This window comes from Centrocercus urophasianus, unplaced genomic scaffold (genome assembly GCF_019232065.1).
Source record: "Centrocercus urophasianus isolate 14NV4802_14NV808 unplaced genomic scaffold, USGS_Curo_1.0 seq_10, whole genome shotgun sequence".
Classification (NCBI taxonomy): Eukaryota; Metazoa; Chordata; class Aves; order Galliformes; family Phasianidae; genus Centrocercus; species Centrocercus urophasianus.
This window is the reverse complement of record NW_024884142.1, coordinates 12,174,899-12,189,899: the sequence shown is the minus strand read 5'-3', so window position 1 is coordinate 12,189,899 and position 15,001 is coordinate 12,174,899. Positions and strand designations below refer to the sequence as shown.

Genomic DNA, 15,001 nt, shown 5'->3' with positions numbered 1-15,001 from the left:
CTTTCTCTTCAGAACGTTCTGTGGAGGTTTAAATTCTCTCAGCTGAAAGGCTCTTCAGATGATGGGAAAACAAAAGTAAAGCTGCTTTTTCAGAATCCAGACACCAAACAAATAGAAACAAAGGTAAGTGACATAATCTTTCTCAGCTTAGTGAAAAATGAAATGGAACAATCAATTCCATTTACTGCTGTGCTTGCATTTAGTGAACTGCAAATCATAGTTTATATATTTTTATCCTGCTCTGTAGAAACACCGCAATGAAAAGAATTGAGGTATTTTATTTATTACACTATTTGTACAAATCTGTTACTGAGCTGTGTTTTGATGGCATAATAATATAATATGTAAAAACTTTTTAAAGAGGATGAAGCAAAAAAAAAATCTGTTTAACTACTAAATACAAATTGCAGACTTACAACTTCAAGCAAATACAAGCTTAAGATTTACAGATAAAATAAAGTGCTGTGTAGTATTTATTAGCTTAATAAAAAAGAAATAATCTCACAAGAGGACAAGTAATTCTTGAAACTTATTCTAGTGCATTCAGTACTGCGACTCAAGAGTTCTCAGTGCTTTGCAAGATCTGGCATTAAGCTGTGGCAACATGCTTTCAGTACTGAGGATGAGATACTGATGTATTTTATCTTCTAGAGATTATCAGATCTAGTTATGAAGCTTAGAATTCAGATTCCCAACTGAAGTTCATCAGTTTCTAATTCAGGATTGTACTTTGAATCATCATCTGGAGATACAACTGTAATGCCACAATCTGTCCTCAGATTCTCTCTGTGAACCTGGGCTTCTTACAGTTGTACACATAACTGAAGGGGTAGGATGAAAGTTGGAGAAATGAATTACCAAGGCAGTGATCGCTGATGAATAAAGACAGTGGTGAATAATTTAAAAAAACATAAATAAATGAATTGAGAATTATTCTGTCATGCAGTTCTGAAAGGAATGAGGATAACTTTGATGTGATATAACAAAGAAGCGAAGCTAAGAGTGAGTTCAGCTTCCAACTGAGATTTGGTAGACAAAGCTCAATGAAAACAAAAAGCACATATAAATGTATTTGAAAATTCTCACTTTTACGCAGAGTTACACAGGTTAAAGTGACTTATAAAGTGAAAATTTGCTTCAGTGACTGTATTACAAAGGTAGCATAGATAATACCTTTAATTATTCTTTAAAATGTTAAAAAAAAAAAAAAAAAAAACTATAAGGAGATAATCTCTAAACTTCCTTGTTCATCGTAAAGCAGCAACAAATATCATGTATTTCTTTGTACATCTATATTTATAAATTATTCAGTTTTTCACCAGCAAACTGAACCTCAGTTTTCTGTTGGCACTGCAGTAGCAAATACAATAACATCATAAAAGATACAACACTATAATAATATGACTATAGTAGCAGGTCATTTCCACTTCATTTCTGATGGTTCTCCTTGGAGACATAAAGGAACTGCTATCATCACTATATACGTGACCATCTGTTGGATAGAATTTAAGTAACTTGGAATTTAAGTCACCAAATAATAAAGTTTCATTTCCACTACATGTGAAATAAAGCTTGATACAGACATATAGAACATTCTACTGTATGTTGCTTGTCTCTTATCCATTCCAACTGTTATGCATGTAACTTAAGAACTGTGCATATTTGTCTGGCTACATACAGTACTCTTTCTTCACTTCCTTCACACTTACTAACTTTTGCAATTAGACTGCAGTACAGTTTTGCTGCAAATGCTATGCTGTTTAAACAGGAGAGTTGCAGGAGAGTGATTGTGGACAGATCAGCAAGTGTGTTTCTTTCTTTAGATTTACTATTTTCACCTCAGAGAAAATTTATTCCATATTAGTACTGCTGAGAGATAAAGGAAATTAAATAGTGCAAACAGAGCTCTCTATTTATAGCAACATTGATCTCTAATATCAAACAGCCGTGATCTAGCACTCACACACTTCTGTATTTTATTAACATGGGTCTTTTGTTGCTGAAATCTGGCAATTTACTACTGAATATCTTGAGAGCTTGAAAAACATTTGCAAGATGATGATGGACATGAGTTAAGACTTTGACTGGGTGACAGTTTTGGGCAGTCTGCTGCTGGAATTTAGTTTACATGTGCTGGAAGGGGTGACTTTAGTTGGCTGCATTTAGACAAACATCTCCATAAAACTTTTCAGATGTTTTTTGTCTGCCAGTGGAACATTTGAAAGTGTTCCAGATTTGATGGTAGACAGTGGCATTTGGAATCACTGAAACTGGCAGAGAAAATCAATTTGATTCATTCTTATCCCTGTAGAACACTATTAAAAGACTTAAGGACAATACATAGAGTTGTAATTCATCTGGCATTTCATTTTGGCATAATGGATCTAGTTCTTATATTGGTAAGAGCACCATTTTATCTTGTTTGTGTAAATGACATTTGCAAAAAGGAGACCAAATAAAACCTTACAGCTGAACAAGCCTTCACACTCCTTTGTGTTTACCAGGGGAAGGTCATGCTTGACCAATCTGGTGGCCTTTTATGATGGAGTGATGGCATTGGTGGACAAGGGAAAGGTGACCGATGTCATTTACCTGGACTTGAGCAAGGCCTTTGACATGGTCCCCCACCACATCCTTATCTCCAAATTGGAGGGATGTGGATTTGATGGGTGGATCACTCAATGGATAAGAAACTGGTTGAAAGGCCGCAGACAGAGGGTGGTGATTAATGGCTCTATGTCCAGGTGGAGGCCGGTAACGAGCGGCATCCCCCAGGGGTCTGTCTTGGATCCGGTGCTGTTTTACATCTTTATCAATGACATCAGTGATGGAATCGAGTGCACCCTCAGCAAGTTTGCTGACAACACCAAGCTGAGTGGTGCAGTTGACACGGTAGAAGGAAGGGATGCCATTCAGAGGGACCTCAACAGGCTGGAAAGGTGGACCTGGGTGAACCTAATGAGGTTTGCACGGCAAAGTGCAAAGTTTTGTACTTTGGCCAGAGGAATCACAGGCATTTATACAGACTGGAAGGAACAGTCCTTGAGAGCAACCCTGCAGAGAAGGACCTGGGGGTCCTGATGGATGAAAAGCTTAACATGAGCCAGCAGTGTGCTTTTGCAGCTCAAAAAGCAAATGATATCCTGGGCTCCATCAGAAGAGGGGCGGCCAGCAGGGACAGGGAGATGATTGTCCCCCTCTACTCTGCTCTTGTGAGACCCCATCTGGAATACTGCATCCAGGTCTGGAGCCCCCAGTACAAGAATGACAGAGAGCTGTTAGAGAGGGTCCAGAGGAGAGGCACGAAGATGATCAGGGGGCTGGAGCACCTTGCCTATGAAGACAGGCTGAGGGAGCTGGGCTTGTTCAGCCTGGAGAAAAGAGGGCTGTGAAGTGACCTAATTGCAACTTTCAGTACCTAAAGGGAGCCTACAAACAGGAGGAGAATCAACTCTTTGAAAGTGTAAATAACAGCAGGACAAGGGGAAATGGTTTTAAGTTGAGGGAGGGGAGGTTTAGGTTGGATGTCAGGGGGAAGTTCTTTACAGAGAGAATGGTGAGGTGCTGGAACAGGCTGCCCAGAGAGGTTGTGGATGCCCCATCCCTGGAGGTGTTCAAAGCCAGCTTGGATGGGGCCCTGGGCAGCCTGGTCTAGTATTAAATGTGGAGGTTGGTGGCCCTGCATGTGGCAGGGGGGTTGGAGATTCATGATCCTTGAGGTCCCTTCCAACCCTGGCCATACTGTGTGATTCTGTGTGTTTTTATAACAGTCTTAACAAGCTGGGATATATTAGTACATTTGTTCTTTTCAACCATGATATGATAGTCAAGCCCTGGTATACTTGTTAAAATTTAGAACTGAAGTTAGAATTACCTGTTCTGTTTTCACTTCCACACAACCAGAGCTAAAACCTAGATACCGTTATCAGTGTTGTTTCGTTGTTTTGTTTGTTTTTCCCAAAAAGTATGATAAGTATTTCAGTCAGAAGGAATGAAGTTGTATGCTGAAGAATACAGTAGTTGTACTCTTGTCAACCATTAATAAACATGGATACTCATGAATGTCCTTTAAGAAGTCAAGAAATACACGGGGTACAATAAGAGTCAGTACCTACATTATCTGCCTCTTACGTTATACAGGCTCATGTCTTGCTCAAATAGTGATTCAGTAGCTCTCAGAAATAATCAATAAAACTAAGTGTATGTGTGGTAGCAATGCAACAGCCCTGTTAAGGTCTTTATGATATGTAATACATCCATTTGTTACAAGTGGATGGGCAAAACAAAACCATATATATTTTTTAATCTGTCTCTGCACACATAGCGATCCAGATCAGTACACTGTGCACATGTTTAATATTCTCAGTATCTTGCAGTTTTGCAGACTTGTCTTCACACAGGTTTAATGCAATCTTTCATTTTCTTTCTTGCTGCCCTCCTTTTAGTGTCTTTGTTGTATTTTACTTATTAGGATGCGTATAATTAACTAAAATAGTCTTGGTTATTGAAATATTAGATGTGTAAAATTTTTTCTGAATACTTAGAAACGGGCAATCTTGATTAAGGTACGAACAGTAATCACAGAGGAATCAAGCAAGCAGAACAGTACAGTTAGGTTATACAGGGCACATGAAATGTTTAGTTAGTTGTCTGCCTGGCTGAGTATGAGCAGAAATATATTATTTTTAAAAATAAAAATAAGTAAAAAATAATGTATCAATTCATTTATTTGAAAGAATTTTAATTGGTGTTCTTTCATAGAAATAAGTTGGTATTTCCTATTCTAAGTGTTGTCTCCAGTCAAAACAGTTTTGTCAGTAATGTGTATATTTCAACTATGTATAAATTATGTAATATAGAAATAAGAGCATATCATTAGTATCCAAAAGATGAATCACAGTAGATTAGACACCTCTGAAGTACACAGGAGGGAAAGCTCCAGCTTGGAAAAGGGAAAACACAGGAGGGAAAGTACACAGGAGGGAAAGCTCCTCTTGGAAAGAGTCCAGCGGAGGGCCACAGAGATGGTGAAGGGCCTGGAGCATCTCTCCTATGAGGAAAGGCTGAGTGAACTGGGTCTGTTCAGCCTTGAGAAAAGAAGACTGAGAGGGGACCTGATCCAGGTCTATAAGTATCTAAGGTGTGGGGGGCAGAATGGTGAGGACGGACTCTTTTCAGTGGTGAGTGGAGACAGGACAAGGGGAAACGGCCAGAAACTGCAGCATAGGAAGTTCCGCACAAATGTGCGCAAGAACTTCTTTACCGTGAGGTGACGGAGCACTGGAACAGGCTGCCCAGGGAGGTGGTGGAGTCTCCTTCTCTGGAGATGTTCCAGACCTGCCTGGATGCCTCCCTGTGTGACCTGCTATAGGGAACCTGCTTTGGCAGGGGGGTTGGACTCGATGATCTCTGGAGGTCCCTTCCAACCCCTACAATTCTGTGATTCTGTGATTCTTGTAGGATGTATTCTAAACTCATAGAAACAGTGAGAACTCTGCAGTAGGAGCATTGAAAAGGGTGAACTCCTAGTGATGAGACATCTCTGTATTTGTTCTTTTCTTATCCAAAAACTCTAGCAAAATAGTATTGCTGGAACACCCTGAAGTTCTTGCCTACAACATGTGTTAGGTATCTCTGATCACTTATCTTGATAAATATGTGCATCTTGGAAATGTATATACCTGCAATATGGGAATGAAATGCTTTATGAAGGGCTCTAGTCTCTGAGCACCCTTGGCTGCAGTTGGTCAAAGTGTCAAATGTTAGAATGAGTAGTCAGAACCTGAGGTTAAATTGTTGAATAATTTCATTTTATTTTGAAGCAAACCTAAGATTAAAGTGAGTACTTCCATATTTTATAATTTGTTGCTTTTAAAGATTGCAGTTCAGGAGATTTAAACCTATATTTAAATCTTTAAAACCTTTGTTGTGTAAATCTTTTTGGGACTTATGTACATTGTTTTAGTTTTATAAACCCTAAACAATGAGAGTTAAATAGTGCAACTACTTCTTAATGAAAGTGTTTATAGTAATTTTATTTTGATTTTACAATAGATAATATACCTACTGTCAATAAAATACTTATTTACTTATGTTTATATATATCAATCAAAATGGAAAAAACACTTCTTTACTCCCCCAAAAATCAAAATGAAGATTACATGTGCTTAAGTTCTTCAAAGGATTTTAATGAAAATTTACACTTCATTTTTATTCCACAACAAGATCTAATTTTGAATACGAGGCCCAAATGAATACTTCAGCAACTGAATGCCAATTACTGGTTACCTAAATGCCTGGTTTGATATAATTTCTCAAGAGATTTTTCTTCTTTTAGGGTAATTATTTCTTAAGCTGTTGACTTGGAAGTACACAAAAGCAGAAGGTTGAGAGTAACATCCCTTAATGTTATTTTTTTTCCTCCTTATTTAACTAGATACGAATGATAATAAAATATAGCACATTCTGTCCATCAGTTATATTGGCTCCGACATGTTATGAAGTGAAGCATTTAAAGGAACAGGAGTTTACGAACTTTTTTGCAGTGAGATATATGATGGTTGCAACATGTTTCAGAATACATTTTGGTAAACTTGTGCTGGCTGTCTAGAGACTGGAAGTAGCATGAAGTGCTATAGCAGTTTGTATTCCACTTCACATGCATGGAATGACATATTCAGAAAGCTCAGCACTGTAGTAAAAAGTATCAATTTATCAGATGATGAATTACCCAAGACGTGTTATATGCATATAAATATCTCTGCTTACATATTCTTTGCAGGACTTAGGGTCTGAAAGCATTGTTCTCTTGTTCTGTGTGTTCGCTATAATCACTATGAGGAAGACAGTTTGCTGCCAAAGCTTCCTCTGTCTGAAAGTTACAATGTGTGAGGACTTTCTGAGAGCTTCCTTGGATGTTTAGTAGAAAACAAAGGTACTTGTAAAACTACTTAACATGCTAGAAAGAGCATATCCTGGGAGCATGTTGAATATGATCCCATTACACTTTTTGTACATTAATATTGCTTATTGTCATCTTATGCTGGAGAAAGTAGATGGTAACAGAAGTTAAATTTGTCTGAGAATAATAAATTTGCTTATTGGAAAATAAAATACCTGAGACAATAAGCTGTATATGCCTGAGGTTTTAAAGGAATCATGCACAAGTGTTAGAAAAAATCCTCATAGTCTCCTCTTCATCACGAACTGAAGCCCTCAATGCATAGACATTAATATTTATTGCAGAGGGAGGCTGTGATTGTTTCGCTTCCGTGGATCATCACTGGTGACAGGTGACAGGATGAGGGGAAATGGCCTTAAGTTGCGTCAGGGGATGTTTAGGTTGGATGTCAGGAAAAACTTCTTTACAGAAAGGGTTGTTAAGCACTGGAATAGGCTCCTCAGCGAGGTGGTTGAGTCACCATCTCTGGATGTGTTCAAAAATCGTTTGGATGTGGTGCTCAGGGACATGATTTAGCAGAGGGTGGTTGAGTTCAGGTAGTATGGTCAGGTTGTGGTTGGACTTCATGATCTTTAAGGTCTTTTCCAACCTGAGCAATTCTGTGATTCTGTTATTCTCCAACACTGAAAGTCTGATACCACCTTGTCCTTCTTTTGCCTTTTTATTTTCCATGTCTCCAATCACAATCCCACTAGAATTCCTAACTATTTTCAGAATGAAGCATTGGAAAGCCAAATATTGACTTGGTTTTATTCTGCAGTATGTGAGGTACAGTAAGAATGTAACATTTGCATTGCCCTATTTGCAGTCTCATCAATATAGAAAAATCAACAATGAACCTCTGGGTTTGACCATTTTAATCAAATATATATGTATTAAAATAATTCAAAATCTCCAATGAGTTCATTTCATTCAGACTGTTGGCGAAGTATTTATACTGTAAAAATTCTTGTGAGAATTAGTTTCAGAGGGAAATTGGATGGAAATACTGTGACCGGTATCTCACCTATTAGTTGTGTCTACTTAACGAATCCATATTGATTTTATTTCTACTGAGCCTGATACAACTTTTTTTTTCAAAACAAAGCATTGTACAGGAACTTACCAAGCAGAAGCGAAGCAAAGAAATATGGCTGAACTAATTCACAGATTTTCCATGAACGTTGTTATGGCTCATGAATCTCACCTAATGCTTACAGGTTGCTTTTCAGTAATGAAATCGCAGTGTTACTTATTGTGTATCAGCACCTAGGTTAGTCATTATGTGCCTGAGATGTATGCAGTGACCTCTCATTCTGGTAATACTTACTGCCACAGAAAACAGTATGATTACTATCACATAGCAGAGAGATATAAAATATTTATTAAATGTAATACAAATATCTGTCACTGTAGTTGTTGCTTACTGCACAGTATGTTCATATACCAAGCTGTTTGCAAGGATACCTGTCTTGTTATCTTCAGCTTCTGAAGGAATCAACTTATTTCAAACTAAAAAGCCAGTAAAATAAGGCTGTTGAAAAGGAAAATAAAATAAAATAACAACAACAACAAAAACCACAAAAGTATGTGTTAAAGGTACATATATCTGGAAAGAGCTTCATCACAAGCGAATTGGAAGTGGGATAATGAGAGATATTGGAAAAATAAAATCTGTGATGGAAAAATAAATCTCTAACACCAAAAATCTTTCAGTGAACACTATGCATCTGGATAAAATGGAAAACAGAATTTCTGATTACAATTAAGCATTCATTAGAAGTAATGCCATTCCTACCTAGTAAATACAGATTTCAACAGAAAAGCGTGTGAAAATTAGCTTTTCCTGAACAGGAATAAAGACCCAATATTCTGAGGCAATTTTTGTTTAGAAAATACCATAAAGTACTGTGATATGAAAAGCAGAAGTGGTTAAATTTTCATTTTAAAATAAACAGGATATTTCCTGATATGCTGTTGTATAACCAATACGTTCAATAAATGTCCTGTTGAAACCTTCTCCTCAAACCGAAAACCATACAAAATGTCTGGTTGCAGAGTCTGTAAATATTACTATTGTGTAAATTGAATATGCTTTTTATTCTGTGTTTTTTTGTCATTGCGTCAGAATATCACTTCATTTTTCTCTGGGTAGACTGGGAAACAGAAATGTCATTTATGAAATACTTAATAATACAGTCAAAGAAATTTGAGAACTAATTAGGAGTAATTCTGCCTTTCTTGCTGAATTAGGGCACGTGAATTTCAAACACCCATATTTATATGTGCAAACTGTGGTGTGACTTTATCTTTGCTTCCATTTGCCTCTGGCCTCACAGTTTGCTTCTTTGACTGTCCTTTGAGGCTGCCAAACTCTGTGTCCTCCTCACCCTCCCCTGAATGGGACCTGAAACCACATCTTTAAATTCAAATATTTTAAAACATGCGGTGATGTCTGAACATTCTTGTGAGTTGAATATTTTGATTGTCTAAACTGAGGGAATTGTAAACAGTAAAGCAACAAAGGATGAAATCTAAACTGACATACAGCAATGCCTGTGAATGAGCTGTGTATAGACATCTTTAATTCTTAGCACATTTAAATTTACAGTTCCTTATAAATATTAAAATTTTCTATCTAAGTTCATTGTTGTTGACTAATAAGTCATTTATGTGTTTATATCAAATGTTTATTAACCTGAATTTGAATTTCTTCTTTTTTTTTTTCTCTCTTGCTTTCTCTTTCAGGAACTTGAATTTCAGGATCTGACAGCAGTTTTACATTGTATTCACTCCTTTATAGCTGCAAAAGTGGCATCTGTGGATCCAGTATTCATAGACAGCCAGAGTATTGCGAGAAAATATATGTACAGTAACTGATATGTGACTATGGCAAATAAATTATTTTCTTAAAGAAAGTAGTTATTTCATGCACAGTATTGCAACTTTGTGATTTTCTAAGTCTATGGTTGTGTTATCTGTAATGCTAACAGTTTTCACACTTTGTTTAACATTTTGAATCTATGAGTTAACAAATATTAAACTGAATCAGTTTGTTGTCTGCAGCACTAATCTAATATTCTGAGCAGATATTCATTCAGTAACATTTGTGGTGTCATTTTTATTTCTGTTCTTATGGTCATGCACATCTACCCGTATATTAGATAAAAACACAAACTAACATTTGAAAATGGGCGTCCAAAAATTAGGATTTTTAAGTGTATTTTGAAAATTACTGTGCGCAATTTCTACAGTCCTCACTGAAAAGAACTGATTATTGTAGAAAACTACAATAGGAAATGGACTTTCATCTTGCTTTGATGGGTTTGAAAATTTACAGTTCCTTGTTCCAGTATTTTTGAGGCCAGAGAGTTAGATCTGGCATAACACAAAGAAATCTATCTCAGACTGAGGAAAAGATTGAAGCCCATACTTGATTCTGGCCTTATTACATAGCCTGAGTGTATGCAGAACGTATTGCTACATACGTATTTAAATACCTTGCCAGATCAACTGAAGAGCTTTGTTCTAAGCTGAGGAGCCTAACTGTAGGCACTGAGTTGTAGAAAACTTGCCATAGGATTTTCTTATCTGTTAATAAAGCTTCCATGAATCATTCATACATATCACTCATATATTCCGTTAACAGTAACCTCCAGTGTGATGCTCTGTAACTTCGTTGTTTGACAGAGGATGCTCTCAGTGGGGTGAACATAAAGAATTTTCTGGCCCATCCACCTCCTTTTTTTTTTTTTTTCCCCACACCTCTAGCCCTGTCTTACATATATGCTTAAACACAAGTGAAAAGAGAATATGGGTCTATTTTTTGACTTGTTCTTTAAATTTCTTCTGAAATCACTTTCTTATTTGCACAGATAATGCTTCCTGTTACTAAAAAACTGTTGAAGGAAGACATTTTAATCTTAGGGGGAAGTAATAACAAGTATTCCAGGCTTCTGTGATAAAAATCTCAGTTGTTTTCAACTGTAGTTTTGAGGCAACATCATGCAATATTATGATTTTTTTTGAGAAATGTAAGAAAAAAATATTAAAAATCAGGCAATGTACAAAATGCATATAGATCAATGTAATCAAACGTTCTAAATTTTGTCTAAAAAGTGTCCTAGAATAAAATCACAGAATCACACAGAATCACCCGGGTTGGAAGGGACCTCAAGGATCATGTAGTTCCAACCCCCCTGCCTAGCAGGGCCACCAAACACACACATTCAGATCAGGTTGCCCAGGACCCTGTCCAACCTGGCCTTAAACACATCCAAGGACGGGGCATCCACAACCTCCCTGGGCAGCCCGTTCCAGGGCCTAACCACTCTCCTTGTATAGAACTTCCCCCTAACATCCAACCTAAATCTTCCCTCCTTCAACTTCGATCCATTTCCCCTAGTCCTGCTGTTGTCAGCCCTTTTGAAGAGTTTACTCCCCTCGTGGGTGTAGGTTCCCTTCAGGTATTGATAGGCTGCAATGAGGTCACCCCGCAGCCTAAAATCAATGTATGCTAAGGAAAGTAGGTAGGTGCCTTTAAAAGCTCTTAGGTGAGGAGTCTTTTTACCTAACTTCGATGTCTGAATTTAATTAGAAAGGTTCCACCTCTGTCTTAAGGCAGGTAACTGTCTTGAAAGACAGCAGTGGAGCCTTGGGCACTTAATTCTAAAGAATGCTTATCTGCCTATCTAAAGCATAGGCACAGTTAAAGTGCTTATAGTTGGTGATTTGATCCTACCATAAAGATTGCCTACTGCAAAGTGGTATCTTGAGAGAAATTATTTTAAATGTTAGGGATGCTGTTTGCAATTCCATTGTTGTTTACAGACCTGATGTTTGCAAGGAGGGGTAATAGGACAGCCAACTCCCTTGAAAACATTTTTTTAGAAAAGCTGAGCAATATTTTTATTAATTGTAAATAAATTTTTATTATATTAAAAAATTTAAATTTAATTTTCAGTTTTGCTTTTAAATTTCAGCTTTTTATGTTTACTGAGATTTTAACATTGACAAATGGTAGCATTAGAAACTGAAAGGCTTTCTCATAGTCAATTCTCAATTATTAGCGTGAAAAAATTATAGATTACGAAGTGACTATAGATTGAAGCACGATGGAAATTTTGCTCTGTTTTGCTTTTATTCTCTTATGTACGAAGTTCAGCACTAGCTCGGCACTAGTGTAACTTGAGTGGAAAAATGTACTACTTACCACTGGATTAAGACTATGATCAGGCATCTAGACAATGTTACCATAGAATCATAGAATCACCAGGGTTGGAAAAGACCTGAAAGATCATCCAGTCCAACCATTCACCTATTACCAATAGCTCCCACTAAACCATGTCTCTCAGCACAACATCCAGCCTTTCCTTGAACACCCCCAGGGTTGGTGACTCCACCACCTCCCTTGGCAGTCCATTCCAGTGCCTGACCACCCTTTCTGAAAAGTAATACTTCCTCATGTCCAGCTTGAATCTGTTATGTTTTAAGTGTAATGAAAAGCACAGCTTATCTTTCCAAATATATTTCCACTTGCAGATGTGATATTGAGTGAATGCCTAGTGCCATGAATTTAAATCAGAGAGAGGTATATTACTGCCATATTAACTAACAGTCACTACAGCATAGACTAGGGCACTGGACTTGAACAATGCTATTGATGTATTAATCCAGTTCCTGGCATTCTTTGATCAAAGTTAATTAAAATCTGCAGAAAAATTCCTGTGCACAGTTATGAATTGAGTGAGCTCAGGTCTGTTCCCAATGAGTGGTTTTGTTTTGCTACCCAGTTTAAAACATCAGAGAGTTTAGTAGATATGATGTGTGCAGACCATGCCAGATGGCCTTGGGGGTAGAAAGTGAGCCCTGACAATTTTAGTTTTAAATTTAGATGCTGCTAAAATTAAGCATGGAATTACAATATGGTGGCTGTGCTGAACCAGCCATTACTCAAATTCTGGAAATCCAACTTAATTCTTTTTTCTCTAAGATCTTAAGAATCAGTAAGTGTTTCAGAGTAATTGCCACTCTTGTGCCAGTAGTCCTGAAACTTATCACAATTATTATATGATTATCTGTGGGGGATAGAGAGAGGATAAACTCTAGTAGACATTGCAATCCTAAATCTACAACATAAATCTGTTTTCTATCTGAACTACATTAATTCTGATATAACATCTAAAAAGGAATGCCTCTTCAGCAAAATGTGTAGGCCAATCTTTGTTGTACAAATACTATTTATAAATGGCTGAATTTCTTTCTAAGGAGATTACCATAAATGCTTCTACTGTCCATATTTTGTAGCACCTCCCCACTTCCCTGAATATCATAGTGAAGGGAGTGTCGTTGCAATATATTTTTTCTGCTTTTTTTGAACAAGTTGATCTAAGACAGTGATGTTTGCACACCTGTTAAAGCTTCTCAGCACATAGTGTTGCAGCGCCAAGGAGTTGGCATCTGTTTCCTTGAAAGAGTACAGAAATGCTCCTGCATGCAGAGCTCTGCCTTAGAAGCCTCCATCAGGGGAAGAGCCATTTCTACCTTTCCATGCAAGGAGAGACTGAGTGCGAGCTCTGAGTTGCCTCCACAAGCTGCCTGTGCCTGTGGCAACAGATAGAAAAGTATGTATTTTCTCTGCTAGGTCAATTCGATCTACTGTAGTTGAGTTTTGGTTCAGTGTAGTCTTTCCAGGTCCTCCAGTAAGTTTCTGAGGGCAAAGAGGATGGGCATTAGGAAGGAAGTAGTCTCTTTCCTCCACACATTTTTGAGAGATGAAGAGACGTCTGTGGTGATTTCTGTCCATCTTTCCAATGCATGGGAAGTGGATCAAAGCATTGCAAAACTTGAGGCAGGAGAAGGATAAACAGATGGACTAACTGTGCAATCTTAAAAGTCTTTTTACTCAAGCATGCAAGCTGAAAGTAACTATCACTCAGCATTTCACAGAGAAATTCTTCTTTCAGTGTACTGCTGTTTTACAATGATAATCATTGAGATATGGTTGCTGAATAGGTAACTTTAAAAGTCAATAATGTTAAATGTATCATTTATTTATAAACTCATATATCTAAGTTCTTAAGGTGTGCTTCAAAAACATTTAGATACTTCTTTGTTGAAGCATGCTGAGAAGGGATTATCTCATGTGGAGTAAAGACTTTGTAGTAAATTTTTTAGAAAGCACAAAAAGTACTTGTGCAGCATGCAAGATGTAATTGAAGATGTATTTTAATCTGGTTCAATCAGAAGATTACCACAGGTAAAATCTTTTCATTAAATTTAAATTTATTAAGAACTGTGGACTCAAGCCAAAATCCACTCCTGTTTAGGAACAGATTCTCAGTAACTTAAACAGGACATAAACTGAAAAATCAGTTTATGGAATAAATTGCAGGAATTGCAGTTATGCAGGTATTCATACCTGCAGCCCTATAGTCCAGATGTGTAATACCCTCTTTTTTTTTTTTTTTTGTTGTTGTTGTTGTTGTTGTTGTTGTTGTTGTTGTTGTTTGTTTGGTTTTTTCAGGGAAGAAACATGATATATTGTGTAAGCCTTGTTGAACTGGGAATTGAGGGTGGCAGACAGGTCAGAGCTGCGTAGACAACTGAGTTGCACAAGAGCCTTCTGTTCTTGTAAACACTGCAGTGGTAATATGTAGGGAAAGCATTATAAGCAAAAAGGTTTTAATTTCTAGACAGTGTGAGGATACAGGAAGGAAATTTTGTTAGTGAAGGGTTGGAGATTTTTACAGGCGTTGCTTGTTGGTTGTTTTTTAATGCAGAAATTCATTTTTTATTAGAAATCGGATTTACAAGAATTGGAAGAACATCACAAAACAATTGGATGAAAAGATATATAATGTTCATACGTCTAATTTCTTACTGCTGTTAAAGCTGTGAGAGTGCTTCATTCTTTCTTTATTTAATGCTTAGCTGATTGTGACTGTCATAGATCTGTAGGATTTCCAGAATACCAAACAGGGAAAGAAAGTTAAACGTAAAAACTATTTTATTTTTCTCTCTGTTGCAAACTGTTCTTGGAATATTATTTGTCATATTTAT

General features: G+C 37.0%; 1 protein-coding gene across 1 annotated transcript in view; it reads left to right on the top strand.

The window, feature by feature from the left end:
• SNTG2 (syntrophin gamma 2) overlaps positions 1-9,820 on the top strand; it is a 232,779-nt gene extending 222,959 nt beyond the window's left edge. The window contains exons 16-17 of the mRNA XM_042822310.1: positions 13-123; positions 9,689-9,820. Coding sequence (XP_042678244.1) covers positions 13-123; positions 9,689-9,820 — 243 coding nt within the window. The remainder of the gene's footprint in view (positions 1-12; positions 124-9,688) is intronic.
• Positions 9,821-15,001: the final 5,181 nt, after the last annotated feature.